The following is a 24,178-nucleotide window of genomic DNA, read 5'->3' as shown; positions in this document are numbered from 1 at the left end:
CACCAAAGATCCAGTGATGTGATGACCCTTCCTTCTGTCTCAGTTTCCTTGGTCAGTTGTAGGAAGCAGCTCTTTCATTTCGCCGACTGTCTACTTGGGACAGTTTCACACTGGTTTCGTTCTCCTGCAGTGAAGCAGCAGAATCAAATCTTATCATGGCCGATGGGAATCATGTACAAAACTCAGCTCCTTTACCCAGAAAGGCTCAAACAGCCTCCTGAGCCCATGATGCGTCCAGACTTCCTCCGCTAACAACCGAACACTGGAGGTAAACGTTCAGATCGACGCTGCAGAGAAGCTGTGATGAAAGATGAAGATTCTGTGACTATCGGCTGCTTCTCGTCTTGTTAACATGTGGACCCGACAGCTCTGATCCGTGAGTATCTCCTCTAGTAGCGGTGAAAATTATTTACAAAAGAATCACAGACGTTTTTCAGTCAGAGGTGTATATTCACTGTGGTTTTGTTGTAATTACAGTACAGTGCTGTTTTCAGTCATTTTACAGTCAGAGGTGCATGTCGTACAAACAGTAGATCTCATGCAAAGAGTGGCGACAGTCGGTAAACAGTCTTTCTGTACGACACGCCGTCATTAATGCTGCGGATCGTTTTTTTAAACTGTTGTCAGCAGAGTGAGCACACTCGAAGCTCTCCGCCGCCTGCTCTGAACTGAATGTGGCACTGCGTTCATGATGACACAGGACAAAACATTGACGTGTATCAGTGACAATCTTGTACGGTAGGTGAATCATTTTGCAGGCGTGCAAAATAAAGTTCAGAGTTAGCAGCTAGTCCACTTCATACATTCTCTAAGTGGTTATAGTGTGACGTTATGCGAAATATAAAACAGGCAGGACGTCCTGAACTCAGCATGAAGCAGCATGAAAAACAAAGTCTGGACGTTGCCTCGGCGCAGAGGGACGTCTCCTGCTCGGGCTGAGCTAACGCTAATGCCTCGAGCTTAATGAAACAGCAAGTGGTGCATATTTACTTAATGTAGCCCTTTAACAAACTGAGAAAGCAACCGTTTGGCTTTCATTGCACAAAATGGCCGTCCTAGCTAGGCTCACGTAGCCAGATTTTGGAAGTGCACTCCCCAAAATGTTTCTGAAAGTGTCCGACTTCGAAGAATGACAAGACGCGTATCACAGAGCGCTGCTTTGGTACGACGTTAGCAGCAGCCTGATGTTCAATTCCAACAGCTCAGGAGACCACGAAACAAAAACTACCGAAAAGTGTTTGTAGATTTTCTGCTGAAAGTCAAAGCGAGAATATTGTCCTGCAGACACTGAAGAGGCGGACCAGTCGAACCATTTCCACCCTCTGCAGCGATACGATGAGAGAGCCTGAACACCACAAATCTTCTCAAACTCATCCATTACCTGTGGTCCCAAACACTCACTGGCTCTTTGTTTTCGTGGCTGCTCTTTGCACTTTGTTGTAAGACATTTGTTTGCAACGTGGGCCGAAGAATCAGTCACTCACAGAGCACAGACGCCATGAAGACGGTGATTACAACAACTGAACCCTCAAAGATCTGGAGGCTCTGAAGAACTGAACAGATGTTGAGGCTACATTTAAACAAGCTGTTGATGTTGTTCGACTGTTCTTCAGTATCTGTGCTGTCTAACAACCAGTGAGCGGAGACAACCTCCTCTTCTCAAACACACTCGTGGGATTTGGTTTGTTTCGGCGGTGGCTCGGTCAAAGACAATAAAATGTTCACACATCAGTTAAAACTGAATCATTTCAACTCTTAGCACATTTTTGGGGATTGGTGGGACTTTGGATCAAACTCTGGACGTCCCTCAAAGTCTCAAGTCTCTGCGATCAGAGCACTTCGAGTCTCACAGCTTGCTGATGTGAGATGTTGATTGGATCGTGTTTCCTCCTGAATGTTTCCACTGAGTAGAAACATCTCCATTGGACGTCCTTTCAGGGTTCAGAACTAAAGTTTCTATAATGTAATGTTAGACGTCTTTTTAACTTCAGTCATAGACGTCTGAAGAACTTCTTGTGGTTCAATCAAAGTGTTTATGATGCGAAATTTGTCTTCATGCAGCAAAAACTACAGCGAGGATTCAAACCCTGAACCTCGACCTCAGGAGCTGCATGAGGCGTGAACTTTATTTAATAAACCTGATGAGTAGCTCTCCAGGTAAAGTTCACGCCTCATGCAGCTCCTGAGGTCGAGGTTCTAACATTACATTAAAAAGACTTTAGTTTTCAACCCTGTAAGGACATCACTTGCACGTCACTTGGACGCCACTTGGACGTCACTAGTGAACACTGAAAAGACGTCAGTGAACCGTTCATGGCTCTCCAGTGGTCTTCTGGTATTTCTGCTCAGTGGGTCGGATGTTGGTTGTTCACTCCAGCGACTGAACGACCAAAATACAATTTTTGAAGTTCCAAAGAATCTACGAGGCAAAAACCATTTTCAAAGTGGAGACACAGTAACAGACTTCTCCTACAACCAACCGGCAACACGACAACGTCCAGCTCGTGTCCCGCTGGTCTACACAACGCTGAACCGGCTACATTTACTGTGCATGCCCTTAAAACAACTGTACTGACTGTAACGTCATTCCATCTCATCCAATGTGAAATGGAGAAAATGGCGGCGCACTGCGCTGTGAAATGCTTATTTCTGACATTAATTACATTTAATTCCTGCTCATCATTTTTCTTCCAGGCAGCCAGTTTTTAGTTCATCCTGTAGAAACCAACCACAAACTAATGCTGAGAATTCATCTCACACAGGTTTTTAATATATCTTATATCTTATCTTATAAACTTAGCAGAATTAGCTGTTAGCACTTCCTGTTAGCCGTGAACCTGTGGATGTACAGACAACTATCACCGGATCACTGTGACACTGAAGAAAACTTAAAAACATGATGTTTCTAAGGCAGGTTCTGCACATGTGAGGAGCGTCTTTGTTGAGGATGTAAGCGGATCTATGGAGTCATCGTCTCCTCCTGATGATCAGGTTGTGATCTCTCTCTCTTCAGCAAAGTTTATCTGAATCTCTGATGATGTAAATATGTGTCTTTTCAGACGTCTCCTGCTTCACTGTGTGCAGCTCTGAGAAAATGTAGACTTTGAACGCTGAATGTGAAAACTGCACATACGTGCTCCTTCACAGTGACGCTCAAACATCAGCTTTGATTGGTTGGTTCTGATTGGAGGGCGACTTTCTGGACGCTTCATGTTTGTGCAGATACATTTTCATGAGACGGATGAAACCAACAGCTGCCTGGAAGAAAGAAACTCACTCCAATAATGAAAAGAGTGATGTAAAAATGTCTTGTTACATAAGTCTCTCTTTTTTAAATCACTTATTGCATCTGAGTTTTGCATCCATACAGTGAGACCCCCGGCCCGGCCTGGCCCGGCCCGGCCCGACCCGACCCGACCCCCTCTCCGGTCGACTCAGAGATAAAGTGCAACAGTGAAGTCCAGCGGTCAGAAAACAGTGATGGATGAGGAAGCACGATGGAAATAAGACGACGATCCAAACACATGGAATGACGTGAGGAAGCAGGACGACCCCACAGAGACCACAGAGGACTCGTTCAGTCTCACAGCTCCACAAACAACAGAACCGAACCAACAAGGCAACCTGAACCTCCCATCTGATGGACCTTAAAGTCAAAAAGTCCGTACCAACGAAACAGGGTCGGCCTCGTCCTCTGGAAGACCTGATTTAACTCGAACACCAACAACCTCCTGAAACCTCGACCGGCTGCTTCTGCTCGACGAGCTGTTTGGAGACGTTTAATGTTTTCATGCTTGTTATTTTGGGTGAACTGCTCCTTTAAAGGTGCAACATGTAAGAACTGGCTACCTGTCGTATTAATACTCAGAACAAACAGCGCAGCACGTCGTCAGAGGAACCGCCAACTGCTGCTAACTGTAGCTGCCGTTAGCTCGTTAGCTCGGACCATGGGAGTGTTGGGGATTTCCCCGTTAGCACAGGAGCTCTGGAGCGGGACAGGCCGGGGCTAGCTTATTAGCACGCCGACTGATGTAGATATTTCTGCAACATAAACATAAAGGTCTTTCATTTTAAATTAACAATGCTTTCTTTTCACTCTGTCGGTAATATTTGTTAATTTTTTTAATGTTCCAACCAAAATTCTTACATATTTCACCTTTAAACAAAACTGAGAAGCTACAGTCGAGCTAGCAGCTCTGTGAAGCTGTACTTCAGCTTAACGCTAACATCAGCATGCTAACATGCTAACGTTAGCATGTTAGCATGCTAACGTTAGCTAAGTGTGAATGTCATCAGCTCAAAGTTTATCAGGATAAACACTCCTTCCTCTGTCCGACACTTATATTTCACTCAAAACCACTAATGTCAACCTCACGGTGGCGCTACAGGACAAATCAAGAACAGCCAAAGTGAGACAGATTCGTCCTCTGGGGATCATGAACGCCTGAAACAGTCGTGAAGATGTCGAGATACTTCGTCTCGACCTAAACGTTGACCGAGTGACAGAACGTGAGGAAACAAAGTCTTCCAGAGTCTCAGCCGAGTCAACGAGACCGACGACAACACGGCGCAACGTCTCAGTTCCCATGATGCTCTATGTCGCGTTCAACAGCTCCGCCTACGTCTGAGCTCCTCGACCAATCAGAAACATTTTAGTAGATCAAACGTGTCACATTAAAGTCGCAGAGCAGTCGCAGACTGACAGCGGCCTCGTGCACCTTCTGTGGCCATTAAGAGCAAAAACACAACGTTTATTTTAAAATCAAACATTCCAGCAAATGAATCAGGAAATAAAACTCAAGTTAAGCAACAAAAAAAAAGTCGTCACAGAACTTTTTGTTTTGGTTTATTTTTTTGTGATTTGCAAGTTTTGTTTGTTTATTTTTTATTTTTTGCAAAAAATGTATTTGTTAGTTTTTACAGTTTAAAGGAGCAGTCTGTAGTTTAGTTGAAGAAATGTTAATGAGCAGAGAAAGACAAACAAACTGACCTTAAGGGACAACACAGTTTATACTGTTTTACTTTGTTTATATGTGGCGGACCCTGCCACCTGTTTCCTCTGAGAGCAGCTGGTTTATTCACTGATGGTTTGTTATCGCCTCATTAATATTGTAAAAGTTTGAATTTCTCCTCTAAAACTACAGACTGCTCCTTTAGATGTAGTGAAACCGAACTTGTTTGTTTGTTTTGCTTCGTGTGTTTTAGTGAAACTTTAATATAAAACTAATATTGATGTCGTCATTAGTTTTGTTTGCAGTTGTGAATTTATGTGGTGAAATGTTGTTTAGTGGTTTTATGGACTGTCCATGTGTCATTTGTTGTTTTTTTGATTTTTTGTAAAACTTTGTTTTCTTTTTTCTTTTTGTGTGGGATATTTGCACCTCCGGGCCACCGTACTTCTACCCAGAGACCCAGCGCAGTAACAGTTTTTGCCGTAAAGGCTCTGATTATAGATCGGATCAGTAATCACACCTTCAGGAAACCTTTTCACAGAGAAAACTGACACTCCTCTGTTCACACACAACATTTAATGAGGCTGGACTCAGAGCGAGACGTTTCGGATCACTGGTTTTGTGTCGGTGAAGACGTGTCGTCGGTGTCGATGTATTGCTCGGTGGACGGGATGATCGGAGCCGACTCCAAAGTCTCGGTGCAAAAAAAACCCGATCGCCGGGACGACCTGCATTCCTCGACGATCGCTCCTTCACTTCAGCAGGAAACAATAAGTGTAAAGAAATAAACGCACAGACACCGTAAAGCTTAACAGTCTGTTAGCAGCCTCGCTCCGGGTCGTCCTCTTCACAGCCACGAGGAGGAAACCTTCAGTTCACCTGGTTCCTCCAGGCTGGCAGGTCTGTGCAACATCAGCTGTGCAGAGGCTTCGTCCAGTTTATTGCATGGAAACACTTCCTGTCGTCAGCTCTTCTTCTTCTTCTGTCCTCTGCTCGGAGAGTCGGTAGAGCTACGTGTGTGTGTGTGTGTGTGTGTGTGTGTGTGTGTGTGTGTGTGTGTGTGTGTGTGTGTGTGATTTGTTTACCAACACAGCGGTGCTGCTGTGTGCCAGTCATATGGCTTGTTATGGTTATTATCTGGCTCTCAGTTTCATATGAGTGTGTGTGTGTTCATGTGTGTGTATGTGTGTGTGTGTGTGTGTGTGTGTGTGTGTGTGTGCGTGCAGAGCCTGCAGTAAACTGTTTGTTACTTTATATTTTCTGTGTTGTCGCTGTCGGATCAACGATCGTTAAACGATCCAACTCAAACAGAGCGTGTGTTGATGGTCCTGTGATGCTCAACAGTAACTGAGACGACGCTGAGATCAGAAACATATTTTTGTTAAAGACGAATGATGCGTTCAAGAGCGTGAGAAAACGAGCGAGTGTTGTTTAAATACAGAACAAAGAAACACAGAGAGAGAAATTCAATATTTAAAAACACTCTGAACACAGGAAGACACTGTGATTTCAAAATAAAAGCTCAGTCTTGTATTATTTTACGCTGTGATGGATGTTTACTGTGAACTTAATTCATCTTTAAATATGAATCTTTCGAAAGCGTCGATCAACAGAAAATAATTACATCTGCTGCCGACGTTTCACACGACCACTTCCTGTCTGATCACCATGACGACGTGTTTAAATGTGAGAGAGCGACACTTTATCTTTACTGAAGATAAATCAGGATAAACTGATACTAAAACGACTGTTAGGAAATGATTTGACAGACTCTGCATGTGTGTGTGTGTGTGTGTGTGTGCGTGTGTGTGTGTGTGTGCGTGTGTGTTTGTGTGTGTGTGTGCGTGTGTGTGTGTGTGTGTGTGTGTGTGTCTGTGTGTGTGTGTTCTGAGTCCGTCTCTCAGCTGCTGTTCTTGTTCATGAGCTTGGCTAACATCTGCTGCAGCTGCGTCCTCGACACGTTCAGGACCGAGTGTCTGCTCCGCGGGCTGCCGGGCGTCGGCAGGGTGCCGGCGTGTCGCCGCCGGGTGGCGGCGGCGGTGACGTGGGCGGGGCTGCTCTCGGCGGAGCGGCTCCTCTGGATGAAGCTTCCTCCTGCGTGGGGATACTGCTCCGTCTCCAGGGTGGAGGAGGAGAAGACGTAGGAGGCCAGCCTCCTCAGCTGATTGGGCCGGGGCTGGTGCCGGTCCTCTTCCAGCTGCAGACAGACCAATCAGAGAGAGGAAGGAGGAGAGGTTAACGAGCGGGAAGCGACTGGTTGTAAAAAATAAATGCTTTAATAAATGTTTCCTACGGCTACGTCCCAACACTCTGATTGGACTTCCTGCCCTCGTCTCCTTCCCCTCCCTGACCAGACGTTAGACAGGAGAGAGCTGATTGGTGCTCTCTCACATCTAAAGCCTTCGGCTGATTGGTCAAAGGTCGTGAGGGGAGGAGCTCGGGGAGAGAAGCTGAGGGAGTGTTGGTGTAAATCTGGCGCTCTGTCTACAGTTACAGCTAGCTACGAAAAGTTAACAGACACTTGAGCCAATAGACTGTTAGCTGTGTGGGTTGCCAGATTGGTCAGACTAGCATCCCTCTAGCTGGAAAAATGGTGATGAGAATATTTCTCCCCCACAAAAGAAGAAGCACTTTAAAAAGGACACAGAGTCACCAGCACGAACACTGCACATACTGTATCTCACTATCTACAACAGTCTGAGCCTGGACAGTTTGAGATGCAGAAAGAAAACAAGGGAACACAAAAGAGAGATGAAGTCATCAGGCACACGAAACACAGACACACGACGGAGGAAATCAAAAGAGGGAGGAAAAATGTGTGAACACAAGGAATAAAGGAAGAGGAGGAACAGAAACTGAGTGAGAGAACAGAGGTAAAGGACTATTCCTAAACTGTGCTTACCCCGAAACATCACTTTATTTCTTCTTGTGTTGTCCCAATGGCACCCTCGCTCTTTTCTCTGTCTCCTCAGGTGAGTCAAACTCGACATACTGTGTACTTTTAAAGCGATAGGTTGGCGGCAAAGGCGTCAGTAGTTATGTGGAGGGGAGGGGGAGAATTGGAGAGGAGTAAAAAGAGAATGGCAGTCCTCGGTGGCCGGCGGCGGCGGAGCTGCTCGCTCTGAGTCTAGCGGTGAGATCGGAAAACTAAAATATCACTAAACACGACTTCGTGCACGGACAAGGACTTAAAGGATAAGATGTTACACTGCAGCTGGAGTGAAGTGTCAGTGATGATGTAATAACGTCCAGCCTGTAAACAGCAGCCACCAAGTACGAAAGGTTTCAACGCTGACTGATTAGTAAGTAAATAAATAAAACAATGAGTGCATAAATAAATCAAATGAACACATGAACTGAAGGAAAAGGGACGAAGAAAATAAATCAAGAACAGAATCAATAAATCAGCAACCATGAAGGAAATCCTGCTGAAGGAAAATGAAACCCGAAGGTTTAAAATAAAAGAAGTTACATCGTCCACATTCACGTTCATGAGATCAGTGGTCTGATTCAGACTCCCCAGAGGTTCAGTCATCGTGATCCTGGTGACCTCTGACCTCGTCCTCTCACGCCTCCATCACACATTTCACAGCAAACACACAGAAACAAAACAAAAACTCTGATCAGATGTCATGAAATGTCCTGATCTCACTCTCCAGAGGATGAACCCTTCACACTTTAATCAGTTTTACATCTTTATCTGCACGACAGAGTAATAAACTTTAATCATCAGTCTGTTTGTTCATATTGTGGCTGTAATGACACAGTGCAGCCACTCGGGGGCGCTGCAGCGACATGACGTCTAGTCTCAGTTGTCTTCTAACGAGGTTTTGATGCCGTTTCATTTGTTTTTCATGATTTAATCCAAAAGTATCCGTGAAACAGAATTCAGCCTCGAAATGATTTAGTGTTTATCAGTTTGTTTCTTTGAGTCGTCTTCAACTTTAATTTAATACGATCAGAAGTCCTGAAAGATAATATTATTCTACATTATCACACGCAGGCTCGTCATCACCAGAACCAATCACAGATCTACCTGATGCTAACACTGTTAGCTCAGAAGCTACAGCGAAGACTTCATCTTAATAAAGGATGTAAATCTGGTCTCCTCAGGTCAGGTTGATCTCTGTGATCACAGCAGACGAGCTGCATGGAGACTGAGCCTGACTTTATATCATCAGGAGGAGATGATGGCTGAGCCTGACTTTATATCATCAGGAGGAGATGATGGCTGAGCCTGACTTTATATCATCAGGAGGAGATGATGGCTGAGCCTGACTTTATATCATCAGGAGGAGATGATGGCTGAGCCTGACTTTATATCATCAGGAGGAGATGATGGCTGAGCCTGACTTTATATCATCAGGAGGAGATGATGGCTGAGCCTGACTTTATATCATCAGGAGGAGATGATGACTGAGCCTGACTTTATATCATCAGGAGGAGATGATGACTGAGCCTGACTTTATATCATCAGGAGGAGATGATGACTGAGCCTGACTTTATATCATCAGGAGGAGATGATGGCTGAGCCTGACTTTATATCATCAGGAGGAGATGATGACTGAGCCTGACTTTATATCATCAGGAGGAGATGATGACTGAGCCTGACTTTATATCATCAGGAGGAGATGATGGCTGAGCCTGACTTTATATCATCAGGAGGAGATGATGACTGAGCCTGACTTTAACTGCTAACTGCTGCTCACTGTACTCTGTACTGTAGCAACTAGCTGCTGGTAGCAAGTAGCTCAGTTCATTAGTCAGTTTGATGTCTGAATTTTGACCATTTTCTCAGAATTCTTCCAATTTTTTTCTCAGATTTTCGACTTATTTAAAAAAAGTTTAAAGATTTCTGAAATTATAGTCTAAATATCAGACTTTTTATTTTTCTCTGAATTCTTCAGAAACCTTTTCTCTTGTGTGTTTGACGATGAGTTAACGAGGCGGTGAAGCTCAGAGAACCCGATTTTTCTGTTATAATGAAAATATGTGTCAAAATATTTCCTTTCTTCACATTTAGTGAGTTTATTTTGTTGACTTGTTCGACTCAGCAGTGAACTGACTGCTTTTAAAACTACAGGCTGTCAGACTATCACCTCTGAGCTACACAGTGCTGTTAGGAGGCTAGCTGGTTAGCATGCTAACATCAGTAGAACACAGAACGTTGGCTCAGTTTTTAAGTGTTTTAAACTAAAACTCGGTCCTTTTCTTACAGATTGCTCCTTTATTGTGGAAAAAAACTATGTAGGTTATAAATAATAAATAATAAATCAGGCAACTGATTACCTCAGAGTGAAACTATTACATTTAAGTTGTACGAGCTCAAAAGTTTTAAAATGATTAATCCACTGATGGGGATCAGTTTCCTTGATTTTTCATCTTTGCCTTCACTAGCAGCACTCTTTCATCAGTGGGTCCCTCATTATATTAATATTATTCCAGCTGATTTCTGTAGGTAACGGTAACCCACGGTAACGCTGTTTGCCCCCTGCCATAAAACAGACAAAAGAAGAAGAGAAAGACACAGTAACCATCTCACTGGTGTGAGGGAGGAGACGAGAGCGCGACCCTCGTAGTGTCGATGATAAAAAGAAATCATGAAAAAATAAGGGCCGACCTTAAAGCAGCTGTTTTTAGAATGGAGTTTGGTTCAGCAGTGTCAGTGGACAGGAGCTGTTTAAATGTTAATGATATAAACTGAGCTGCCTTCTGATGATGAAGCTGGTCAACAGCATGAAGTCACGTTTTCACCTCCTCCCAGCTCAGAGTCAACTCATTAAACAAACAGAGACACACAGATGTAATCAGATTACAACAGAGTCTTCTCAGTTCTGTATCGTAGGCAACTGGACGGGTTTCAGTTTGTCGAAGACGTTTCACGTCTCATCCAAGTGGCTTCTTCACTTCTGACCAACTGGAGGAGCTGCAGGCTTTAAACCCTGTGTGGGAGTGTCCTTACAGAGTGTGTGAGTGTCCTTACCGAGTGTGGTAGTGTCCTTACAGAGTGTGGGAATGTCCTTACAGAGTGTGGAGTGTCCTTATAGAGTGTCCTTACAGTGTATGGGAGTGTCCTTACAGAGTGTGGAGTGTCCTTACAGAGTGTGGAGTGTCCTTATAGAGTGTCCTTACAGTGTATGGGAGTGTCCTTACAGAGTGTGGAGTGTCCTTACAGTGTATGGGAGTGTCCTTACAGAGTGTGGAGTGTCCTTACAGAGTGTCCTTACAGTGTATAGGAGTGTCCTTACAGAGTGTCCTTACAGATTGTGAAGTGTCCTTACAGACTGTGGGAGTGTCCTTACAGAGTGTGGAGTGTCCTTACAGAGTGTGGGAGTGTCCTTACATAGTGTGGGAGTATCCTTACAGAGTGTGGGATTGTCCTTACAGAGTGTGGGAGTGTCCTTACAGAGTGTCCTTACAGTGTATGGGAGTGTCCTTACAGGGTGTGTGAGCGTCCTTACCGAGTGTGGTAGTGTCCTTACAGAGTGTGGAGTGTCCTTAGAGTGTATGGGAGTGCCCTTACAGAGTGTCCTTACAGATTGTGGAGTGTCCTTACAGAGTGTGGGAGTGTCCTTACAGAGTGTGGGAGTGTCCTTACAGAGTGTGGGATTGTCCTTACAGAGTGTGGGAGTGTCCTTACAGAGTGTGGAATGTCCTTACAGAGTGTCCTTACTGAAACAAGTCCAGTTGCCTACGATACAGAACTTAGAGTACCAGCACCTGGATGACTGAGAACCTTCATCAACAATCAAGAGTCTTAATGACAGAAGATATGATAGATGACATGTAATAAGGTAGTTGTGTGTCAGGTCGGTCCACTGTGATGAGACCGAACTGAGTCATCATCACTGTTTATTTATGTTTATATATAACGACGCTGAACGTAGATCAGCAACAACATCAGATGTCTGTCTGTCTGACTGTCTCTCTGAGCTCCTGATAGATAAAAAAAAGAGAACCAGAATTTATATTTAGCACCAATCAGATAAGAGCAGCTGTTTTCATACAAAAGGGGGCGGGGCATGGGGCAACAACAAAGTGCCAGGATGTGCTGCTGTCATCTACACCGGCCTTATTTAAATGTTGGCCTCATTAGCTGTCAGCTAGGGTTGGGCTGTATATACCATACATTTGGTTATTGTGATATGAGGCTGTATCTTGTCTTGACAGTGTCGTCTTTTCCTGGTTCCGAAGGCTCATTACAGTAAAGTGATGTCATTTTCTGAACTCACCTGACTGTTCTACCTGTCTCATTACTCGCCTTTGTCCACTTTTCCGGTCATTATATCCACATTTGCTGATGACACCGTGCTGTTTAATCCGAGCATGTTGAGGAGATCAAAATATCAACATTTATATCGTGTATCACGATAAAGCCTAAAAACACTGTTGTTAGTTGTTATTTTAAGGCCGTACCGCCCGGCCCGGCCTCCAGCTGTCCATCAGCACCATGACACCAGACCGCAATACGTACTGTAGTGTGGTGGTTCTGGATCAGGGTCATGATGGACTGCAGGGCTGTTTTATAAGGTGTTTATATTATATTTGCTCCCACCCCACTACAGAACCTGTTGTCACAAAAACCTTTGACACCGGATGATTCTGCAGAACCCTGAATATCATCCAGCGACTTCATGAGCTCAGGACGGCTGAGTCAGGTCAGAGGAATACAACAGCTGCATAGAAGTCTGGTTCACGTTTGGACTCTACAGCACCGGGTTCAGGTTAGTGTTGGACAAAACATGGCTGAACATTAACTCCATACAAACTCCTGCATGAAAGACAGACTCGCTACACCTCCACCACCCAACCTCCACACCTCCTCACATCCTCACCTCCACACCTCCTCACCTCCACACCTCCTCACATCCACCTCTACACCACCACACCTCCTCACATCCTCACCTCCACCTCTACACCTCCACACCTCCTCACATCCTCACATCCTCACCTCCTCACATCCACCTATACACCTCCACACCTCCTCACATCCTCACATCCACCTATACACCTCCTCACATTCAGACTTCCACACCTCCTCACCTCTACACCTCCACTTCCACACCTCCACACCTCCTCACATCCTCACCTCCTCACCTCTACACCTCCACACCTCCTCCTCCACTGTCTTCCACGCTGATCGTGGCACTGCACATACATGATGAGGTTCCAGTGAGGACGTTAAGTCTCTGGGATGCTGTGCTGTGTCACTACCTGATGTAACAGGTGCATGCGTAAGTCCGTCCACCATCTTGGACAGCGAGGTACGGGAACACCACTCTACGGTCAAACTTCAAACAGAACTGCAGTAATTTGTGACAATAGTTTAAGATTCTGATGACACCTGCTGATGATGATGATGATGATGATGATGATGATGACGTTGTCACCTGTCGCAGCACGGCATGTTTGTGAAGTTTGTCCAAGTCATGTTGCCGTATCTAGCTATCCAAAATGGCGGGCGTGCTTGTGCATGCACCACTCGCATCAGGTAGTGACAGGGTTGTTTTTTTTGTCCTGGTTTGTCGACAGTAAATTTCCTCTCGTCCACCGTCATGAACAGACTTGTGTGTGTGTGTGTGTGTGTTTGGGTGTGTGTGTGTGCTGTCAGGTGGTGTGAACATGAGTAAACACAGCAGAACAACAGAAGATGAGAACATCATCGACATCCCGACAGAAACATCGTGTTGGATCAAACAGCTGCTGTGTCACATTCACTCCTTCAGAATAAAACGATGGTCCAAACAAAAGAGATGGAAACAATTCAGGCTCTGACGGCGGCTCCGTCCACACAGCTGGACGGTCAAACAACTGGGTTCATGTCACAGGCAGTCGAGGTTCAACCCGTCAGGTCGTCTCTAAACTCACACACAGTTTGATTCAACATCTCAGGAAATCCTCTTTGTCTCTCTAACTCAGATTTTTAGGTTGAGTCAGCTCTCGTGTCTGCCTGCTAAATATGAAGCTGGCTAGCTTAGCTTAGCATAAAGAGTGGAAACAGCTAGCCTGGCTCTGTCTGAAGCTGATAATCCACCTTCCTCTGCTCTAAAGCTCAACCATCAACATGCTACCTCTGGTTCAATGTTCTGTGTCTGGATTAAAGATGCTGACAGGTGTTTCCACTCTTTATGCTACTAAGCTCGTCTACTCCCAGTCTCAGCTGTAAGGTCCTGCCATATTTCAAGCTAGCTTCTTTTTCTGTAGCATCTGTGACCTGATACATTTCTCAGCAGGGATGGGTATCGAGGACCGGCACTAAACTGGTACCTGATTGGTCAGAACCGAAATTATGATACTGTTGGTGTTTACATGTCGTTAATGAATCCAGAAATACTGCAGCTCGTCAGCGTCTCTTGATGACGACGGCGTGTTTATATTGTGAGCTTGCTGTCATGGCCGACAGTGACGGGACTCTAGAAACTTGTTTTACACGTTGTTTTACAATCATTTGACTATTTGAGTCCTTTTTCATTTGTTCCTGATGAGGAGCGAGCGTCTGCGGCTGCTCAGCGTCTTTTCCCTGAGCGATCCGCCTTTTTATTTACTGCATAATGTGATATGCTTTATCAGATAAAAGCCGTTATCGGATTCTGAGAAATCTGATAAACATGCCTAGTTTTTTGCCCAATATTGCGTTTTATTCGCTGCATGTATAGTGTTAATCTGGTTTCTTTTGTTTTCTTACATCTGTGTGTGTGTAATACCAGAAAAGAAACCAGATGTTGTTAAAATGCCAACTAAAAGAGGGTGGATGCATTTTTGGGGCGAGGAGGAAACGAAGTACACGCCTCGAAGAAATGAGAAAACTTAACATCCTTCACCTTTTAGATGGAAGGAAGTATAGAAATGTATTTGAAAATGGCGGTGCTGGGCTTCACGAGGAGCGTTGGACACATTAGATGCTGCCGAACGTCTCTTAGATCAAGTTATTACAAAGCAACACAACAGTAGTGGAGCAAAAACTGTTTCACGTCATGAGCTTGACTGAAACACGTCAGATCAGATTATCATCAGATTGTTGTGCTCATGTGAACCTGCTCAGTGTTTTGTTGCTTCTAGCTGTTGACATCTTCATCTGTAGAGAGCCCACCTCAGCTCCTATAACTTAACGTTAACATCTGTTAACGTCGTGGTGATATTGATCGGCAGTATTAGTATCGATGCCCATCCCTGTTTCTCAGACACACGTTTTGTCATCAGCTGTATTAAAAAGATGAAATTCTTCTGTCCACATCTGAAGCTGAGTGAGGTTCAACCACAGGAGTGGACAGAAAAATCTGAACACCTCCACCAGGATAAACTTATGTTCAGCAACTACAACTCTCATGAGGCTTTGACAGCTAAGAGTCACATACTGCTGCTGTCAGACGTAGAGACGTGCAGATGTTGTGAAGTTGGCAGTTTCTCTCCAGATCGAATGAGTCAGAGGATCTTTGCTGCTGCTGGTGGAGCAGAGCGACTGCATGTGACAGATGTTCAGCTGCAGGACGGTGCTGCCGTGAGCCTGCAGACGAACTCCAGCAGGAGTCCGTCTGCACGTCTGCACGGTGACATCCTTAAAGGACAAATCCAGCATCGGTCCAGACGTTTAGCTCGGTACAGGGCTGGAGGATGTTTTGTCTGAGAATAAATGAAACCTGCAGAGCTCCAACCTCAACATGTTGTATCTATACTGTCTGTAGTATTTAATATGTTGCTTACTGTAACACCTGATGGACACCTGACGGACATCTTGGTGGTCGCTACAGCTCAGTGTCCTGTGTGGAGGTCTGTACCTGCTCTGGTTGACATGTCCAGGTACAGATCAATAACCGTAATCACTGATGCATTTTAAAGGTTTTGGATTACTTTGATTACTTTACTCAACAATGTGAATTATAGATTGCTGATATTTAGACTTCATCAAACACTAAAGTTTAAACTAACTAACTAAGTTTAAAAGTATTTCACCAACATCTGAACGGAGCTGACTCAATGCTCTTCAGGTGCTGGGATCAAATGCATGAATGTCCTCGTGATGAAGGAGAGCTACTTGAGTCAGATGTGTGAGTGTTAAACTTCAACCTCTCAGCCTGCAGGATCATGAATGAAGCCAAGCTGTGTGATGGCGCTGGATTGGTCCTTTAAGCTGCCTGTTGACTGACAGATAAATGAGGCGGAGCAGCTGCTGCAGAGCGCCTCCTCATGACATCATCAGAGAAGAGAATCTGCACAGCGGGCGTCCGCTTCCTCATCTGCTCGCCAACGTGCCACCGGAGAGCTCGGCTCTCCTCTGATTGGCTGGCCGGGTCTCTTACCGGTCTTTGAGGTCCGATGGGCTCCGACTCTCTCCGGCGGGGTCGTCCTGACGGCAGCGAGTGACAGGGCGACTGGGCGGGGCTCCCACCACTCCTCCTGGATGCCTCCTCCTCTGTTAGCGTTAGCATCCCCCGGCTGCTGTCCCTGGTGTGGGTCTTTGGACGGACCACCAGCTCGCCTCCTGCAGGGGAACAGAACGTTAACGGGTGTTTGAAGACGGACGAGAAACACTGAAGCAATGTTTAGTATTCACACCGCGTCTGTTCACTTCCTGTGTCACTCTACAGTAACATCTCCAACCTTTATACATCTTGTTTTTATTTTTCTACGATGTTTTTGTGGTAATTGTTTTAATGAATTTGATGCATCTCAGTTATCAGACTCTGACGGTCACATGACCAGCAGAAGCGACCGTTTCCACCGCTCACTCTGTAAAGTACGTCATAGAGACAAGACACACATACGTCGTTTTTTCTCAGCGCTTCATCTCAGAGCTCCTGGACGCACAGCCTGATGCATCGTATCAAGAACTGGAAACAATAAATCTTTCCCGTCATGTTTTATTGAACCTTCATCCGGTCTCTCTCAGTTTACCCCTGACAGACATTTTGTGTGTCCTGGTATATTTCAGGTGTAACCAGAAGCTCGTACCTCCTGAGGCCCTGAGCCTCCTCCTCTCCTCCTGCTCCTCCAGGGGGCGGAGCTCCTCGGGCTCCTCGTCCGTGGTTCCTGACGTGGTTGGTTGGAAGTCTCGTAGCTCTGCCTCTTTGTCGATGATCACCCACTCTTTGCTGTCGAAGTCCTCCTCCTCAGCCAGTGGGACGGAGCGGATGAAGGCGTTGCTGTGCGCCTCCTGGTCGACGGACGCAACCGACACCTCCTGACGGCCGCTGATCTGACGGTCACCACGGCAACCTGGGTCAACAGACAACATCTGAGCCGGCTGGGAGGAGTAGACGTGACGAGACGGAGAGCCGAGGATGTCCATCCTAGACCTGGAGGACACACAGACAGACGTATAGAGACAGAAGGACTTGAATGTGACATTGACAATAAGACGAGGTAAGTCCTGGTCAAGTCAAGTCCGGTCCACGTACAAGTAAGAGTCTCACGTCTCCGATAGAAAGAATGTCTCAAGTCCATAAAGGCAAACACAAGTCATCTCAAACATCCAGTCGAAGGAAGTATCGAGTCGACTCTCACAGTCAAGTCACAAAACTGCGGGTTGGTTTGAAGTCTCAGTTCTCTGATGGTTCACATCACCTCTGTCCGTAGCCGTCGGCCCGGCCCTCAGCAGCAGACAGGCGGTCAGATTCTGGGCTGTTGACCCGGCGGTACCGTAATGACCGTCCCTGACCTGTCGGTGACTCTGGGGCTCCTCCTCGAACTGGCGACACTGGACACGCCCCCCGACCCGCCTCCTCCTCCTGAGCCCCCTGTGGACGGACAGGAAGTGATGTTTTATGGTCCAACACAGAAGCTTCTGAAGCTCTAACAGAATCTCAGTTACATTAGAAAGACTTCAAATGTGTACTTCAGTATAGTACTTGAGTAAATGTGCTGCTGAGTTGGAGTTAAAGATGAACCTTTCGGCTCATACGTCACACATCCTGTAAGTGTCAGCTCAGACCTTGTTCAGACTGATCCGGAGTCTGTTGCGGTTGAAGTCCGTGTCCTCCCAGGTCTCCCCCGGCTCCCCGCCGTGAGGGACCCCCGTCTCTCCGGGGGGCCGGCTGGGCGGGGCCGGGGGGGCGTTCTCCTGATCACTGAGGTGTTCGTCCTGCAGAACGTCGTCGGTGTTCTCCCGCTGAAGATCTCCAGGACCCGGCCCCATGATGGGTCTGTGAACACAAGAGATCATGTTACAGACGCTGAGATGTCAGGAACCATCCACACAACTATAAATATGATGTACTGAAGATCATTCTGGTGACTTAAAGGAACATTTCACCCACAATGAAAATTCAGTCGATGGAAAGTCGGGTGATTTTTTTAGTTCTTTATGTTGTTAACGTTATTTACACACTTTATTGAGCTGAAATCTTCACTGTAGCTTCTAAGCTACAAGTGTTAGCGTGTGGGTGCACGACCTCGACCGCACGTCGAGTGTGTAAATAACGTCTTTTCAGTCAGTTTGGGATCTCGGGGGTTCTGGAGACTTGGATGACACCAGCAAAACAAAAAGCTGTAGTTTCTGGTCTTATTTAGGAGGTTTGGGTAGTTTCTGGTTTTATTTTTGTAGATTTATCCATCAGTTCTACCAGCAAAGAAACATTATATTATATATTTTATACATGTACATATGAGCCAAGTCAATACATAAGTGTTTCTCAACCCATCAGACTTCCTCTCAGTGATGATGGATTATATAATACACCAGACTGATCCGTGTGTCTCCTGGTGAAGCGGCTCTCTCACAGCTGACAGTTTGGTTCTTACCCGACCATGGCGACGGTGGGTCGGGTGTTGTGCTGTGGTTGGGTGGAGGCACTGGTCGACAGCGTGACATCACTTCCTCCCTTCTCCCAATCGAAGGGCTCGTTCTCGGTGATGATTCGCTCCTTCATGCTGTTCTCAAACACCGACATGAGCAGCTGGACCACACAACGAGACGGACTCATGAATGTTCAGGTAGGAACACTGACCACAGTGTGTACTTCACAGTGTGTACTTCACAGTGTGTACTTTACAGTGTGTACTTCACAGTGTGTACTTTACAGCGTGTTCTTCACAGTGTGCACTGTGTGTACCTGGTAGTCTGGTTTGGTGTAGTAGTCCAGGGCCAGGACATGGTCCAGGAAGACATTAAACTCTGAAGGCATGTGTTTGAGCAGCATCCGATGGTCGTAACGCTCTTTAATTTGACCAACTTGTTCCTGCAACAAACACCAAAAGTGACGGTGAGCTGCAGTCAGTTAATGAGACTCACAGACACTTTGACCTTCACACCTCTGAAATGTAAAACATTGTGAACACTTTGTCACTAGCAGAACCGGTTTAATCTCAGCTCAGTCCAATATTCTCTCTCTTGTAGCTCTGTCTTTGGTCTCCACCACCTCCTGAGGAAAACATGCTACAAACTACTGTGTTAGAGTACTCAGATACTTCGAACTTCTCCCCTCCGGCAGGCGCTACAGAACACTGTTCGCCAAAACAACCAGACATAAGAACAGTTTCTTCCCCCAGGCCGTCGCACTGATGAACACTTGATCAGTCACCCAGTGTCAGTAACCCCCCTGACTCCAAAACCATCCACTCACAGTCTTTACATTTACAGACCAAATTGCACTTTATATGTATATATATATATATATATATATATATTTCTACCTGTACATAATTGAACAACATATATCCACACTGTAAATAATATAATATAAATATACTTAAATATATATTTATATATTTATAATAGTCCGGACTTCTGAACACTTTTTAACTTACTGTTCTTTGTTGTTCTTGTTCCTTCTAGTTGAATGTTGTTATGTTTGTTTATGTTCATGTCTATGTCTATGTACATTGTGTGCGAAGAAAAACCAAGTCAAATTCCTTGTTTGTGTTTCACATACTTGGCCAATAAAGCTGATTCTGATTCTGATTCTGATTCTGAGATACTTAAGTAATCCATTACTGTGAGAAGTTCAACCCATTCCTTTTATTGCTACTAAAAACATTGCTCTCAATTTGTTTCTTCAAAACTATATAATACTGTCAAAATACTGCAGAGTTCGGAATTGCAAAACTAAAAGTGAAATGTAATTTTAAATAAGTTGAATCTTTCTTCACTATGTTTGTTTCAGTCGTGTCTCTGCGTGTCACGTGTGCAGTCATCCTTCATGAGAAGCTACAAGCTCAACTCAGACTGTGATGTCCAGATAGTGAGCGGAGGTAAAATGGAGGGAGCCACCTGCTAACGTTAGCAGCTAATGGTTAGCAATAAGCTGAATACAGCAGGACTACACGACTGCTCTTATCATGAACTTTAATATGTCGCCACTGGAGTTAATGATTTGTAATCAATCAATGGAGTCAGAACATTATTGTGTGTGATTGTTCAGGTGAAACCGACCTTATCTTTGATCTTTCGCCATGGCAACTGTCCGACAGCGAACTCCACCAGCATGTAGAACAATGACCACAGGTCGTCATGCCGACCCATTTCCTGGAGGGACACACCAAAAACACGTCAGTACAACATGGCCGCTCCGAACGTCCACATCCTTCTCACACCAGCGTGTCGAACCCACCTTGTTTTTATGAGCGTTGACTGAAGCGTACCGGACCGTCCCTCTGAAACCTGCCACGGTCCTCGGCTGAACACAACACCAGTGACAGAGTTAGTCAGCGGCTGAGACTCACAGCGACTCTTGTGTTCACACATTACATCCTGCTCTCAGGCTGTGGTCGCCTCCTTACAAATGTTTTTCATTTACAGTTTCTAATTCATCTGTTGAAACCTGACCAGCACATGGCAGCCGCCCGCTACTTTACTTCGGTCCACTTCAGTCACTTAGCCAATCCATCTTACCTGACTTCAAGCGAACCAATCGGCGTCCTCTGAGGAACTACAAGCCGCCGTGGGCGTGGTTAAGGTGTGACGAGCATCGAGAGATGCGACTAACAACATGGCGGCTCCTCCAGAGGTTAGCGTCCTCTGTAGCATCAGTGGAGAGTTTATTTCACCAGCTGGCTCCACTGGTGGCAGCGCTCTCCTACTGTTGACCTGATTGGTTGAAATTCACCTGTGATACACAGATGGTTCGTCCAATCAGCTGCCGCTTCGTAACACTTGGCGACGGCCGGATGAAGCCAGACAGCCCCCGTGTTCGGCGTGATGACGTTCAGCCTACATTATTTATTATTTCAGGCGAGAGGAATGTTTCTTTACACGACACACGTATTAGTAACATACGATTTGTCTTTCTCATGATATTATTTCAAAGTGTGTGTATCTAATTCATGGAGAATCCATCTTTAAATGAGACAGTTACAACAGGAATAAACAAGTCCAGGCCTTGAAGACAGTTCTCATAGTGGTCAAACTGTGTAACTACATCGTCTCGTGATGCGCTGCGGCCCAAAAACACTTTTTCTGACAAGCACCATCTGTTAAAAAGTTAAAAAAAAAGTGTTTTGCGTCACAACCCTGAGACATGACCCGCTTACTGTCACAGGTTGAGCCGTTCGGTCCAGTAACATTTGTAAAGTCTAGAAGAGCCGCTCGATTAAATTATCTTATCTCTGTTCAAGCTAGCCGGGCGCTAAACAGGAAGTAAGCTGACGTTTGTGCGTACGCTCTGTGGGCCGCACAGCACGGACCATCTGAGTACTTTCATACGCGGCTTCAAGACGCCACTGAGCTGCTGTCATAGGAGAGAATGGGGCCCCGCCTCCAACGCTGCGTCCACGTTTAATATGACGTCCTTGGTGCGACACGTGGCTGCGCTGTGCTGGTCAGGTTTCATGACATCCTGGTTCTGTGGTCATGAACATAAACAAGGTAATCAGAACATTTACGGACCGAACATTTAGTCTGGAGTCCAAACTGCAGATCTCACTGTTCTGAAACACAACGTGACATTGTGCAGCAGCAGACAGACGCATGTTTCTGATGTGAACAGGAAATCACAACCAAAATAACCAAATCATGACACAAACATGAGCAGAGGGTCACCCTGCATCCCCCTGCCTCCCCCTGCCTCCCCTGCATCCCCCTGCCTCCCCCAGCATCCCCCTGCATCCCCCTGCCTCCACCTGCCTCCCCCTGCACCCACCTGCATCCCCCTGCCTCCCCCAGCATCCCCCTGCATCCACCTGCCTCCCCCTGCATCCCCCTGCACCCTCCTGCATCCCCCTGCCTCCCCCTGCACCCACCTGCCTCCCCCAGCATCCCCGTGCATCCACCTGCCTCCCCCTGCATCCCCCTGCATCCCCCAGCATCCCCCTGCATCCACCTGCATCCCCCTGCATCCCCCTGCCTCCACCTGCACCCACCTGCATCCTCCTGCATCCCCCTGCCTCCCCCTGCCTCCCCCTGCATCCACCTGCCTCCCCATGCATCCTCCTGCCTCCCCCTGCATCCCCCTGCACCCATCTGCATCCTCCTACCTCCCCTGCATCCACCTGCCTCCCCCTGCCTCCACCTGCATCCCCCTGCCTCCCCCTGCCTCCACCTGCATCCCCCTGCCTCCCCCTGCATCCACCTGCCTCCCCCAGCATCCCCCTGCACCCACCTGCCTCCCCCTGCACCCACCTGCCTCCACCTGCATCCCCCTGCATCCCCCTGCCTCCACCTGCCTCCCCCAGCATCCCCCTGCACCCACCTGCATCCCCGTGCATCCACCTGCCTCCCCCTGCATCCCCCAGCATCCCCCTGCATCCACCTGCATCCCCCTGCATCCCCCTGCCTCCACCTGCACCCACCTGCATCCTCCTGCATCCCCCTGCCTCCCCCTGCCTCCCCCTGCATCCACCTGCCTCCCCCTGCATCCCCCTGCACCCATCTGCATCCTCCTACCTCCCCTGCATCCACCTGCCTCCCCCTGCCTCCACCTGCATCCCCCTGCCTCCCCCTGCCTCCACCTGCATCCCCCTGCCTCCCCCTGCATCCACCTGCCTCCCCCAGCATCCCCCTGCACCCACCTGCCTCCCCCTGCACCCACCTGCCTCCACCTGCATCCCCCTGCATCCCCCTGCCTCCACCTGCCTCCCCCAGCATCCCCCTGCACCCACCTGCATCCCCCTGCACCCACCTGCCTCCACCTGCATCCCCCTGCCTCCACCTGCCTCCCCCAGCATCCCCCTGCACCCACCTGCATCCCCCTGCCTCCCCCTGCACCCACCTGCCTCCACCTGCCTCCCCCAGCATCCCCCTGCACCCACCTGCATCCCCCTGCACCCACCTGCATCCACCTGCCTCCACCTACCTCCCCCTGCATCCTCCTGCCTCCCCCTGCATCCCCCTGCCTCCACCTGCCTCCACCTACCTCCCCCTGCATCCTCCTGCCTCCCCCTGCATCCCCCTGCCTCCACCTGCCTCCACCTACCTCCCCCTGCATCCTCCTGCCTCCCCCTGCATCCACCTGCCTCCCCCTGCCTCCACCTGCATCCCCCTGCCTCCCCCTGCCTCCACCTGCATCCCCCTGCCTCCCCCTGCATCCACCTGCCTCCCCCTGCATCCCCCTGCACCCACCTGCATCCCCCTGCACCCACCTGCCTCCACCTGCATCCACCTGCCTCCCCCAGCATCCCCCTGCACCCACCTGCATCCCCCTGCACCCACCTGCCTCCACCTGCATCCCCCTGCCTCCACCTGCCTCCCCCAGCATCCCCCTGCACCCACCTACCTCCCCCTGCATCCCCCTGCCTCCACCTACCTCCCCCTGCATCCTCCTGCCTCCCCCTGCATCCCCCTGCCTCCCCCTGCCTCCACCTGCCTCCACCTGGAAGGCAAACCTGTTTCCGTGGTGATCTATTCCTATATGTGTGTGATATGAATAGATCAGGAGACACGGTGTGACTTCAGCGTTCTCTACCATCATAAGGTTTAACCAGCGTTTATAAAGTATCCAACAGTGTTACTCGTGTAAAAGTAAAGTTATTGTGTTAAAATATTACTTTGGTAAATGTGAAAGTCACCCGTATAAATAGTACTCGAGTAAAAAGTCTTAAAGTAACTGATATTAAATGTACTTAAGCATCAAAAGTACCAGTCAAGGTATTTTACATATAGTACATCTGTGTCACTGATCATCACCGTCACTGTTTTTATCTGACTGATAAAATAAATTAATTTGAACATGATGCAGCATGTAATCTATAAAGTAACTAGTAACTAAAGTAATCACATACATGTAGTGCAGTGGGAGTATAAAGTATCAGAGTAACTACTCGAGTAAATCTCTGGTGGCGACTGTAACATATAAACT

At 47.2% G+C, this 24,178-nt stretch overlaps 2 protein-coding genes across 2 annotated transcripts in view; both read right to left on the bottom strand.

The window, feature by feature from the left end:
* The window catches only part of LOC141006168 (NACHT, LRR and PYD domains-containing protein 3-like), a 467,008-nt gene that overhangs the window by 366,696 nt on the left and 76,134 nt on the right, over positions 1-24,178 (bottom strand). The window lies entirely within an intron of this gene.
* Positions 1-24,178, bottom strand: part of ttbk1a (tau tubulin kinase 1a) — a 46,750-nt gene that overhangs the window by 6,493 nt on the left and 16,079 nt on the right. Inside the window, exons 7-14 of the mRNA XM_073481426.1 lie at positions 20,498-20,563; positions 20,320-20,412; positions 19,001-19,126; positions 18,690-18,844; positions 17,881-18,091; positions 17,514-17,686; positions 16,902-17,245; positions 16,250-16,431 (exon numbers count right to left, since the gene is read on the bottom strand). Of these exons, the coding sequence (XP_073337527.1) occupies positions 16,250-16,431; positions 16,902-17,245; positions 17,514-17,686; positions 17,881-18,091; positions 18,690-18,844; positions 19,001-19,126; positions 20,320-20,412; positions 20,498-20,563 (1,350 nt within the window). The remainder of the gene's footprint in view (positions 1-16,249; positions 16,432-16,901; positions 17,246-17,513; positions 17,687-17,880; positions 18,092-18,689; positions 18,845-19,000; positions 19,127-20,319; positions 20,413-20,497; positions 20,564-24,178) is intronic.

This window comes from Pagrus major, chromosome 1 (genome assembly GCF_040436345.1).
Source record: "Pagrus major chromosome 1, Pma_NU_1.0".
Taxonomy (NCBI): Eukaryota; Metazoa; Chordata; class Actinopteri; order Spariformes; family Sparidae; genus Pagrus; species Pagrus major.
This window is presented reverse-complemented; position numbering and strand designations above follow the sequence as displayed.